Source organism: Amblyraja radiata, chromosome 27 (assembly GCF_010909765.2).
Source record: "Amblyraja radiata isolate CabotCenter1 chromosome 27, sAmbRad1.1.pri, whole genome shotgun sequence".
Lineage (NCBI taxonomy): Eukaryota > Metazoa > Chordata > Chondrichthyes > Rajiformes > Rajidae > Amblyraja > Amblyraja radiata.
In genome coordinates, this window is record NC_045982.1 from 7696525 (window position 1) to 7709394 (window position 12870).

A 12870-nucleotide genomic window follows, 5' to 3' on the forward strand; every position below is an offset into this window, starting at 1 on the left:
ATGAAATCGCAAATCTGAAGATATTTAAAATATTGGTTGTTTTTCAATTTAAATTTTAATTATAATTGTTGGAATGATAGTAAGTTTCCCATTTCGTACATATCCCCGATCCTTCTAATTCCGAGACTTTCCCATTGGTTATATGTCTTATCAATAAGAGATGGTTTAAATAAAGGGTTATTCGCTATTGGCATTAACAGTGATAAAGATTTCTTAATTTTAAAGATAATTTTATTTGTTTCCAAATTCTTATTGTACCATATATAATTGGGTTCTTCTTATATATTGTGTTATTCAGTTTTTTTGGGAAGAAGAGGATCGTTCCTATATTACAAGGATGACCATCCTCTTTCTCCATTTTTATCCATTCTGTCTGTTGGGTAGAACTATCCAACCAATAAATCATATTCTTAATATGCACTGCCCAGTAATAATACATAAAATTCGGAAGTGAAAGTCCCCCGACCTCTTTTGGTTTACATGTGTTTTTTTGTGATTCTATGTGATCTATAATCCCAAATATAATTAGTAATATTAGAGTCTAATTTTTAACAAAAATATTTTGGTATATATACCGGTATAGACTGAAATAGGTATAGTAATTGTGGTAGGAAGATCATTTTTATTGCATTTATTCTACCTAATAATGATAAGGGAAGTGTTTTCCAAAATTTAATCAATGTATTAAGTTTATTTAATAAAGGTATGAAATTAGCATTGAATTTATATTTTCTAGTAATCTGAATACCCAAATATTTAAATTTTTCTGTTGCGATTTTAAAGGGGAACTTCAATAAGTGTGTAGGTTCTTGAGGTTTTAATGTCTTGATTTCACTTTTATTCCAGTTTATTCTATATCCAGAAAAATACCCAAATTCCTCTATTAAGTTTAATAAATTTGGTATGCTCGTTTGTGACTTTGTAATATATAAAAGTATATCGTCTGCATATAATGAGATTTTATTCTTTGAGTCCCTGGTATTATAGCCCTGAATATTCGGATGAATTCTTATACTTTCAGCCAGGGGTTCTATCATAAGGGCAAATAGCAGGGGTGATAGTGCACATCCCTGCCTATTACCCCTTGATAGTTGAAATTTTTGAGATAACATGTTATTAGTTTAAATTCTTGCCATCGGTTTATCATATAATAATTTTACCCATGTTATAAAATTCTCTCCCATATTAAATTTTTGTAGTACTTTATATAAGTATTGCCACTCTACCTGATCAAATGCTTTCTCTGCATCCAAAGAAATAATTGATATATCTTCTTCCTCTACTTTATGCGAGTACATTATATTAAACAGGCGTCTCAGATTATTAAATGAGTATCTTTTGGGTATAAACCCCGTTTGATCAGGGTTTATCAATTTACTAATATATTTGCTTAATCTTCTTGCTAAAATCTTTGCTAAAATTTTCTGATCTGTATTTAAAAGTGATATAGCTCTGTACGAGCCCGGATCTTCTAAATCTTTATCTTTTTTTGGAATAAGCGTAATAGTTGATTCTGTTAGTGTTTCAGGTAGTTTGTTTTCTTTAAAAGCATGGGAGTATAAATTAAATAAATAAGGGGTCGTTATCTCATGAAATGTTTTATAAAATTCATTATTAAAACCATCTGGTCCCGGTGTCTTACCATTTTTCAGCGATTTTATTGTTTCACCTATTTCTTTGATTGTAATTTGAGCTCCTAGTTCCTCTTGTTCCAAAAGGTCCAGTATTGGAAGATTACAGTTATCTAGAATTTTTTTTATTTTACTATCTTCTATTTTAATTTTAGATGTATATAAGTTTTGGTAAAATTGGGCAAATCTATTATTAATATCTTTAGGTAGTATTAGTAATTCACCTTATATTTTAATACTTAACATGGCAATTTATGCACAAATAATTTGAAGCAGCAATCATTATGTTTTTGGTTTAAATGGCAGCAATTTTACAACTGGGCAATGCCATACAAACAAGAGTGATATTAACAAGCTGTGAAACTGCAAGGTGATGATTAAGATGTGAACATTGGCCAGGGCGCTGGGAGAGGATTTCTTTATATGAATAGTGCCACATTATCTTCAGTTTCCACCTGAACTCACCAGATGAGACTTTGCCACAATGTTTGTATGACCGATTAACGTTTCCACAATGTTGGCTCAATACTAGTAAAACAAGATGAATTGTCTAATCACCATGGCATAATGCCTGTGATCTTTCTACACTAGTAATTGGCTGCTGCGTTTCCAATGTTAATTTCGACTGCACCTCAAAGGGGACATTGTTGGTTCTGGAAACTCGACCATGAGGTTGTATTTGATACCAGATGAAAATGTGGCAGCCAGCCCACACAAAGCACGTTCCCACCATTTGTAATATGATAATGGCCAGATACTCTGGTTACTAATAATGCTTCCTGCAGTAGAGACTCGATGCTTGCTTAAAATTGATTGCCATGTCCTTTGGTTGAGAAAAAAGAATGTTGTGAAAAATGGGCGGCACGATAACGCAGCAGTAGAGTTGTTGCCTTACAGCACCAGAGACCTGGGTTCGATCCTGACTACGGGTGCTGTCTGTACGGAGTTTGCGCGTTCTCCCCATGACAATGTGCGTTTTACCCGGTTGCTCCGGTTACCTCCCACACTCCAAAGACCTGCAGGTTTGTAGGTTACTTGGCTTTGGTAAAAATTGTGTGTAGGATCGGGCTAGTGTACAGGGATAGCTGGTCATCGTGGACCCAGTGGGCTGAAGAGCTAAACTTAATTATAATATTCACAAAACTACTGGATGTGTAAGATTTTCAGAATCCATTGCATTCCAAATATTGGCCAGGACAACAGACAGAACTTTCCGTATCTTTGAAAAAGTTGCATGATATGTTTCACCTCCAAATCCTTGGTGTAAAGTCTCACCAAACATTCGCTCCTCCATTAGTGCAACATTCGAGTATCAGACTTGATTCTGTGCTCAACTCTACAGGATGTGACTGAAACCTTTAACTCCAAAGACAAACAGGTTTGAAGGCTAATTGGCTTGGTAAAACTGTAAATTGCCCACTGGTGCGTAGGATAGTGTCAGTGTGCAGGGATCGCTGGTCGGCGCGGACTCAGTGGGCCAAAGGGCCTGTTTCCCCACTGTATCTCTAATCTAAGCTACCGAACAAAGGAAGAGCAATGGAGGACCCAGCGTGGGGAACTGCCAAGAACGAGGGGGAGAGAACGGGAGAGACTCAGCAAGGGAGGACCTGTCGGCGCCCTTTGTCGGATACTTTTTCGGCGCCCTTTATGTGGCGACTCTTTGTATACCTTGGGTACGCAAAACAAAGAATCTCACTGTGACTTATCACATGTGACAATAAAGTATTCCTTCATCCATTGAGTCAGCAGCAACTGGGGCAAGTTTTCAAGGTTCAAAGTTCACGCACAACATTTTAGATTTGAACAACACTGAACAACACTCCAACTTACCGAGAAGTTTCTTCCATTTTTTGATGAGGATTTTAGCAAGAGCGATAATTTCCTCGTTCGTGCTGTGTTTACGAATCAAGTTTACAGACATGCCGATCCTTGTGGCCTGCTCAAAGAAAAGGAATTAGATGTACCTTAATTCAGAAAACACACACAATCCACATCATAAGGTTTTCATTATCGCCTCCATCGTACTGTGTTCATTTAGACGGCATCGCCTTCAAGAACAACAAGTGTAACACAGTATTTAGTAAATGCATTAGCACCAACACCATCTGAATGCGCGGAGTTCCTTTCAATTGCTTCCCATTCTACAACAGCACCAATGTAACACCAACCCAGCTTAACACCAATTATAGAAGATCCAATTTGCTTAATGTCATGGAAGAAACGGCAGATGCCGATTTAAACCAAAGATAGACACAAAACGCTGGCGTGACTCAGCGGGTCAGGCAGCATCTCTGGATAGAAGGAATGGGCAACGTTTCAAATCAGGTCCCTTCTTCATTCTGAGAGCCAGGGGAAAGGGAAACGAGAGATATAGACAGTGATGTTAAGAGATATAGAACAAATGAATGAAAGATATGCAAAAAAAGTAAGAGATTAAACTTCAGGAAAAACCCTGCATTCCCTCTCTCTCCATCCCTCCCCCATCCAGGTCACACCAGGTTCCCATTCTCATCTAGCAAACAGCTTACAATGGCCTTACAAATCGTTAATTTTTTGCATATCTTTCATTCATTTGTTATATATCTCCTTACATCATTATCTGTTTCTCTTGTTTCCCTTTCCCCCGACTGGTCTGAAGAAGGGTCTCGACTTAAAATGTCACCCATTCCTTCTCTCCAGAGAAGCTGCCTGTCCCGCTGAGTTACTCCAGAACTCTGTGTCTATCCTTTGCTTAATGTCATTGCAGTTTCAGACAGGTTATGTAATTTCAGCATACTGAACCGGCTTAAAACATTGAACAGATGCTACTGAAATTGTGGTCACAGTCTTCTGTTGGGCCAAAGAATAATGTCTAGCAGTCGAGAAACGGTCACAATCCACAACATCACTTACGAGACCCAAAACATCCCTCTCCCTCCGTTCCTCCCCCACCCTAACCGTGCTGCTATTCTTATCCCTTCGTTATCACCTCTTCCACAGCCATCAATGGACCATTGTGAGCTCCACCTTTCCTTGGTCATCAGTGACGGCTCTGATTTGTTCTGCACTTTTCCATGCCTCTAGTTTCCCTCTCTCCCGACTCTCAGTCTGAAGAAGGATCTCAACCCAAAACGTCACTAAATATTTTTCTCCATAGATGCTGCCTGACACACTGTGTTACTCCAGCACTTTGTGTCCATCGCGCATGCATGTTCTTCAGGATTGCTGCCTGACCCGCTGTTACTCCAGCACTTTGACTTTTTTTTGGTAAGCCAGCATCTGCAGTTCCTTGCTACATGCTTCCTGCTTTAGATGGATTCCAATATTCTTTCAGTGCTTGTTGCTGAAGCCATCACAAAACTGCTGGATGTGTCAGATTTTTGAAGTTTATTAGAATGGCACAAGCCAGATATATTTATTCATCTTCCTCAAGTTTTAAAGCCAAAACACACTAAACCACTTTATATAAGAATTAATTCTTCACCCTGGTCTCAAGACAGCAGCAGCATTCAATCATCAATCTTCCTTGCAACAGTGAAAACTAAAGACCTTCCGAAGTGATGATTTGCCCCATCCTTGCTCTCCAATTCCGTTTACTATCACTGATGTTGCACCATCTCTTTATACTTTAGTTTAGTTTAGAGATACAACGCAGAAACTGGCCCTTCGGCAACCGAGTCCACATCGACCAGTGATCCCCGCACAAAATGCCCCTGTCCCACTTAGGAAATCTGAATGGAAACCTCTGGAGACTTTGCGCCCCACCCAAGGTTTCCGTGTGGTTCCCGGAGGTTGCAGGTGGTTGCGGGTAGTGGAAGCAGGTAGGGAGACTGACAAAAACCTCCGGGAACCACAAGGAAATCTTGGGTGGGGCACAAAGTCTCCAGAGGTTTCCGTTCAGGTTTCCTAAGTGGGACAGGGGCATTACACTATCCTACACACACTGGGGACAATTTACATTTTTACCAAGCCAATTAACCTACAAACCTGCACGTCTTTGGAGAGTGAGAGGAAACCGAAGATCTCGGAGAAAACCCACGCGGTCGCGGGGAGAACGTACAAACTCCGGGCAGACATCACCCGTCGTCAGGATCAAACCCGGGTCTCTGGTGCTGTAAGGCAGCAACTCTATCACTGCGCCACCGTGCCGCCCACGATCACGTGGGTTTTCTCCGGGAGCTCCAGTTTCCTCCCCCATCCCAAAGACGTGCGGCTTTGTAGGTTATTTGGCCTCTGTAAATTGATCCTAGTGTGTTGGGAGTGGATGAGAAAGTGTGATAACATAGAACTACAGATGCTCCTCGACTTAAGATGCTTCGACTTACGATATTTCAACGTCACGATGGTGCAAAAGCGATACACATTCAGCGGAAAGCGTACTTCGAATTTTGAACTTTCCCCGGGCTAGCGATATGCGGTACGATACTTTCTCGTGACGCTGGGCTACGGCATTGTCTATTCCGCCATTCAATCATGTCTGATCTGTCTCTCAATCCGAACCCCATTCTCCTGCCTTCTCCCCATAACTCCTGACACCCGTACTAATCACCCATACAGCATATTGTGGCCTTCTCATGGATAATTTAGCTTGGGATTAGCAGCAAAGCCTACTTAACTTCAAGAGCATTGCAGCCCAAAAAATATATATCCATCAGTGCTGGCAGCATTGAAAGTTCTGCAGCCTCCAAGTTGGGATCAGAACACATGTTAGCAATATGAACCAGGATCTGTTCCAAGAGTTCAGTTAAACTGTTTCCATGTGAATGAAGCCCTTATTTATAAATACTGCATACTCTAACATGTGTCCTGCCTCTTTAAACTCCCCGTCACCTTTGGCCAGAGGATATATTGATCTTAGTCAATGGGCTACAGAAGTTAGAGTATCTGAACTTTTCATTTACTAGCTAAAATTTGCATTAATTCTAGTTTTGGCAAAGACAGGAAGCAGCAAACTACACAGACACAGCCACAATGACACCACTAGTTTCTGCACAATTATACAGTGACTGAATACAAATTGAGAGTATTTCCGCAGATCCTATGGATTTGGAAGGTGCAGAGTGATAATTAGAATCCAGTAGTTTTGTCCTGTCTAACTTGATACCTACCATGGGCGCAGCAGTAGAGGTGCTGCCTTACAGCGACAGAGACCCAGGTTCGATCCTGACTACGGGTGCTGTCTGTACGGAGTCTGCACGTTCTACCCGTGACCTGCATGGGTTTTCCCCGGATGCTCCGGTTTCCTCCCACACTCCAATGGCGTACAGGTTTGTAGGTAAATTGGATTGGGGTAATTGTAAATTGTCCCTAGTGTGTAGGTTGGTGCTAGTGCACAGGGAACGCTGGTCGGTGCGGACTCGGTGGGTTGAAGGGCCTGTTTCCGCGCTGTAGGGAGGCCAAGGGAGGAAAGATGAGTTCACCAGAGGCCTAGTCAGCCTATAACACCTCGGCCAACTGTGTCTGCCGGCTCCTTCACCATTAAACTCCATCCAATATTTAACAGCCATTCATCTGCACAAAGTCGGGAGATGATAGGGAGAAAAAATTTAAAAAAATTAAAAGATCAAAAATAAAATGGAAGCTCTGGATCTGAGGATCAGGCATTATCTGTGAAGGAAGTGGATGGAGGATATTTCAGGTCAGGCCCTATCTTCAGAATTTAAAAAAAAGACATGTTCACGGACTGCTTTAGAGATATAGCGCAGAAACAGGCCCTTCGGCCCACCAGGTCTGCGCTGGCCAGCGATCACCGAACACTAACACTATCCAACACACAAGGCACAATTTACAATCTTTACCAAGCCAATTAGCCTACAAACCTGTACGTCTTTGGAGTGTGTGGGGGGGGGGGGGGGGGGGGGGGGGGGGAACCGGAGCACTATCTCTAAAGTCGACCAAGATGCCCGCAAAAGCTTCAAGGAAGTGTTAAAAGAGATAACACTTCACGCCATATAAAAGATAATAGGTGAAGTGACTGAAATCTTGTTCTGCAGAACAGCTTCAAAAGGAAAGGGTCGGAGCTTCTGCAGTTTGAGTAAAGAGTGCCAGAGATTTGGGTACAGCCATACTTGTGGGGCAATCAATATTGACAATGCACATTTGTACAGAATCTGAGAGCACAGAAATCTTAGACGTCTTTACAGCTACACGAGGTTAATGCAATAGGGAGAGAACAAGGTCACAGAATGATCTGAAAACAAAGATGTCTCTCCCTCCCTCCCTCTCTCCCCATCCATCTCCCTCTCTTTTTCTTTGTCTCTTACTCCTCTCCCCATCTCTCTCTCGCACCCTCCATACCTCTCTCCTCTCAATCTGCCTCCCCCTCCGTCTTTCTCTCTCCCCCCTACCAATTCTCCGGCTCTCTTTCTCCCCATCTCTCTCTCTCCCCCTCCCTCTCTCCCCGTCTCTTTCTCTTCTCCTCCGCCGTCTCTCTCTCTCTCCCCGTCTCTCTCTTTCTCCCCCATCTTGATCTCCCCCCCCTCCATCTCCCCCCCTCCATCTCTCTTCCCCATCTCTCTCCCCCCTTCGTCTTTCTCTCTCCCCCTGCCTCTCTGTCTTCCCCCCATCTCTCTCTCCCCTTTCCCCGCCTCTCTCTCTCTCCCCCTGTCTCTTTCTCTTTCCCTCCCCTGCCCTCCATCTCGCTCTTTCTCCCCCTTCTATCTCCGTCTCTCTCTCTCTGTCCCCATTATCCTCTTGTACTATCCAACAGAGGATCAGGACTCCGACAGTTTCAAACAAGGGAGATGTACCTGCAGTGACTTCAGGCTCATCTTCATGCCTTGCAGTTCCTGGAGCAAGGCCAGAGCTCCGTCCTGCACAGATAAAGACAAAAGCCAGAACGTGGTTACTGAAAACACAGTCTATACTCCTTGGCTTAATGACCCACTATAAAGTCCATCTAAATATGACCCAACCAATGCCAGTGTCAACCCAATCTCTGTGCAGGCCTGCAATCAAAGCCAACCCAAATAATACTCAATGTTCAAGTCAGATCCACTGGGATTGGCTCCTGTAGCCCAGCTCAACATTGGCTACCAATTGACTACACAAGATAATCACACAATGCTGGAGTAACTCAGCGGGACAGGCAGCATCTCCGGAGAGATTGAATGAGTGACGTTTCGGGTCGAGACCCTTCTTCAGACTGCGAGTCAGGGGGAGAGGGGAACTAGAGTTAGAGGATGCAAGCTGCAAACAGGACAGATCAATTCACAAGATAATACTCTGGTCAAAGTTGAATAAATAATTGTGACAGAGTGGATAGGAAGTTAGTTTTGTTACGAGAGACATTATGAAGGGGCATTTTTCAGACTAAAGGGGAGTGGACAGTGTAGTTCCCCAGAGGTTGCAATCACTGTTTTCGCCGTTAGTTCAAGTTCAAGTGAGTTTATTGTCATGTGTCTCTGATAGGACAATGAAATTCTTGCTTCGCTTAGCACACAGAACATAGTAGGCATTTACTACAAAACAGATCAGTGTGTCCATATACCATAATATAAATATATACACACATAAACAAATAAACTGATAAAGTGCAAATAGCAGATAATGGGCCACCAATAATCAGAGTTTTGTCCGAGCCAGGTTTAATAGCCTGATGGCTGTGGGGAAGTAGCTATTCCTGAACCTGGTTGTTGCAGTCTTCAGGCTCCTGTACCTTCGAACCGAGGAGGAGCCATATTGGTGAACGGCTGCTAGCCAGCAGCCGTCCGTTTTAATTCTTTTTTTTAATAGTTTTTAGTGAGTCCTGTTTTTCGTTTGTAGGGGATATGGACTTTTTAATGTGGGGGGTAGGTCTCAACTTTATTTCTAGGTCCCTACCTGGTCGGTGTGGCATCTTTTTCTCCGGGCTGCCCGCTGACCCGTCCTCGTGGCCTACCAGCGGGCTTGGAGCGCCGTTTCCTGGCGGGCACCGCCCAGCAGCTTGGCCTCGGTGGCGGCACAGTGTTGGAGCGCTATCGCGGAGCGGAGTGGAGCGGGCGATGCCTTGCCTGGGTCGCCGCGCTGGAGCGACGCGCTGGAGCTCTGGTGAGCTGGACCGGCGAGAGCAACATCTCCGGGCTGCGGGTCTGCGGAGCGGAGAGGCGGCGCCGACTCTAACATCGGGAGCCTGGGAGCTCCAAACCGGCGCGGCCTTGTCGGCTCCGGAAGCCGCGGTCTCAGGCTAGGAAGCGGCCGTTCCAGGTGGCCCAGCCGCCGAGAGGACTCTCCCGACGCCGGGGCAAGACCACCCGGTGAGAACGGCCAGGAACATCGGGCCTCCGTAGAGGCAATTGCGGTGGCCTCAATAGGCCTGACTTTGGGGTGAACTGGGGATGGGGACTGGACATTGTGCCTTCCCCCACAGTGGTATCCATTGTGGGGGGATGATTTTTTTTTGTCTAATGTAATCCTGTAAGTCTGTGTCCAAGATGGCTGCCGTGAAGAGAGAGTGGACGCTGGCACGAATTGGTTGCCGCTGCTCCCTCTTCACACTGTGTTTTTGATTTTCTGTTTTTGGAATGAATTCTGTTTTTAATTTGTGTCTCTGTGATGTCTTTATTACTTATTTTATTCTGATTATATGTTTTTATTTCTATTAACCTATGTAAGGTGTCCTTGAGATGTCTGAAAGGCGCCCATTAAATAAAATTTATTATTATTATTATTATTACCTGAAGGTAGCAGGGAGATGAGTGTGTGGCCAGGATGGTGTGGGTCTTTGATGATACTGCCAGCCTTTTTGAGGCAGCGACTTAGAGTTAGACGTCACAATTTCTGAACTTCAATATGAGACACAGGGCAGCACTGTGGCGCAGCGGTAGAGTTGCTGCCTTAAAGTGCCAGAGACCTAGCTTCGATCCTGGCCATGGTCTGTATGGAGTTTGTACCTTCACCCCGTGATCTGTGTGGGTCCTCTCTGAGATCTTCGGTTTCCTCCCACACTCCAAAGACGTACAGGCTAATTGGCTTAGTAAAATTGGAAATTGGCCCGAGTGGGTGTAGGATAGTGTTAATGTGCGGGGATCGCTGGTCGGTGTGGTCTCGGTGGGCCGAAGGGCCAGTTTCTGCGCTGTATCTCTAAACTAAACTAAAACATCGGGCTGTAATGTGGGGGTGGATGTAACGGACACACACCATCAGATGTGGACATGGACACATAACAGTCTTTAAGATATTGACAGGCTGGTGGGAGGGGCATATAGGTGGCTGGTGACACTGAATGCTGAAAATATATCAAAACAGTTACATCTCGATAAGAAGAATAAGGAGAGGAATTATGTAATAGATGACACAATTATAAAAATAATAAATTCTAGCACATAAATCTGGGGCTAATGAGCATAGTTCATTGCTTGTGACCGAATAGGAGGTTTAACAATGGACATACAGGATTCTCCTGGGCTGCATAAAGAGACACGGAGAATAACAAAGTACGGAGGTCAGGGAGAACATTAGTAAGACACTTGGTCAGCCAAGTAGTGTCCATTTCTGGGATCCATACCTTGAGTAAGATGCAAAGGCATTAGGGAGAGTTTAGATTAGAGATACAGTGCGGAAACAGGCCCTTCGGCCCACCGAGTCTATGCCGACCAGCGATCCCCCCGTACACTAGTAAATAGTTGCTCAGGACTGCTCTCTAATTGAATGCCATTTTTGCATTCTCCAAGGGGGCAGAGTGGTAGAGTTGCTGCCTTACAATGCCAGAGACCAGGGTTCCATCTTGACTGCGGGTGTTGTCTGTATGGAGTTTGTACGTTCTACCTGTGACCTGCGTGGGTTTTCGCCGGGTGCTCCGCTTTCCTCCCACACTCCAAAGAAGTACAGGTTTGTAGGTTAATTGGCTTCGGTAAAAATTGTAAATTGTCCCTAGTGTGTAGGATAGTGCTAGTGTCCGGGGTTATTGCTGATCGGTAACGGTGGGCCGAAGGGCCTGTTTCAAAAATGTCCTTTTTTTATGTTGCGATCTTCCACTGATGGTGAAGAGATGGGAATGCACACAAGGAACAGTGAGCAGGTAAAGGTCGAACTTCCACGCCTTATCGTTCACAGAGTCAACCCCCACACACACACCCCTCTTTCCCCACCCTGCACTAGAGGCTATTTGGCCTATCTGGCTCCAGGAAAAGAGCTAGTGTCAGTCTGTCTCAGTCAGTCTGATGAAAGGTCTCGCCCCGAAACGTCCACCATTCCTTCTCTCCAGAGATGCTGCCTGTCCCGCTGAGTTACTCCAGCATTTTGTGTTTTTCTTCCATGAAAAGAGCAACAGTTTAGTTTTGTTTATTATTGCCACGATTACCAAGGTACCTTGAAAAGATTAGTTTTGCTTTGTTTAAGTTCAGGTTATTGTTACCTGTTTAAGAAGGAACTGCAGATGCTGAAAAATCAAAGGTAGACAAAAGTGCTGGAGAAACTCAGCGGGTACAGCAGCATCTATGGAGCGAAGGAAATAGGCAACGTTTCGGGCCGAAACGTTGCCTATTTCCTTCGCTCCATAGATGCTGCTGCACCCGCTGAGTTCCTCCAGCATTTTTATCTACATTATTGTTACCTGTACCCAGACACAGTGAAAAGCGTTCTTGTTTGCCTGCTACCCAGTCAAAGAAAAAGGCAATGCCTGCATACAATCAAAGATGGACACAAAATGCTGGAGTAACTAACTCGCCGGTGGACAAAAATGCTGGAGAAACTCAGCGGGTGAGGCAGCATCTGTGGAGAGAAGGAATAGGCGACATTTCGGGTCGAGACCCTGTGGGAACTCGAGTGGGTCAGGCAGCATCTCTGGAGAAAAGAGCTGCCCAAGCGAAATATGAGGTGTTGTTCCTCTTTTCTTCAGAGATGCTGCCTGACCCACTGAGTTACTCCAGCATTTTGTAAATGAAATTAGATTCTTACTTGCAGCCAGCACAACAGAATATATAAACATAGTACCCACTGTAAACAATATAATAAACGAGAAAAAAAAGGTTCAGTGTGTGTGGGGGGGGGGGGGGGGGGGGGGGGTATGACAGTCTGTATATATGCACACATACTCATACACACACACACATAACCCCCTGACACCCTTAATCAATAATGTGTGTGATTTGTACACAAACACACATTATTGATTAAGGGTGTCAGGGGTTATGGGGAGGAGGCAGGGGAATGGGGTTTGGAGGGAGAGACAGATCAGCCATGATTGAATGGCGGATCCAATGGCCTAAGTCTGCTCCCTGAACTCATGAATTTATGAACACAATCAAGTCTATCACTACCGTTGTTCGGGCAGGAGGCGGCG

The 12870-nt window shown here is 44.2% G+C and overlaps 1 protein-coding gene across 7 annotated transcripts in view; it reads right to left on the minus strand.

The window, feature by feature from the left end:
• The window catches only part of LOC116988371 (transcription elongation factor A protein 3-like), a 39371-nt gene that overhangs the window by 25621 nt on the left and 880 nt on the right, over window positions 1-12870 (minus strand). For all 7 annotated transcript variants that reach the window (XM_033045020.1, XM_033045021.1, XM_033045022.1 and 4 more), the window contains exons 2-3: window positions 8360-8422; window positions 3462-3567 (exon numbers count right to left, since the gene is read on the minus strand). In XM_033045020.1, coding sequence (XP_032900911.1) covers window positions 3462-3567; window positions 8360-8422 — 169 coding nt within the window. The remainder of the gene's footprint in view (window positions 1-3461; window positions 3568-8359; window positions 8423-12870) is intronic.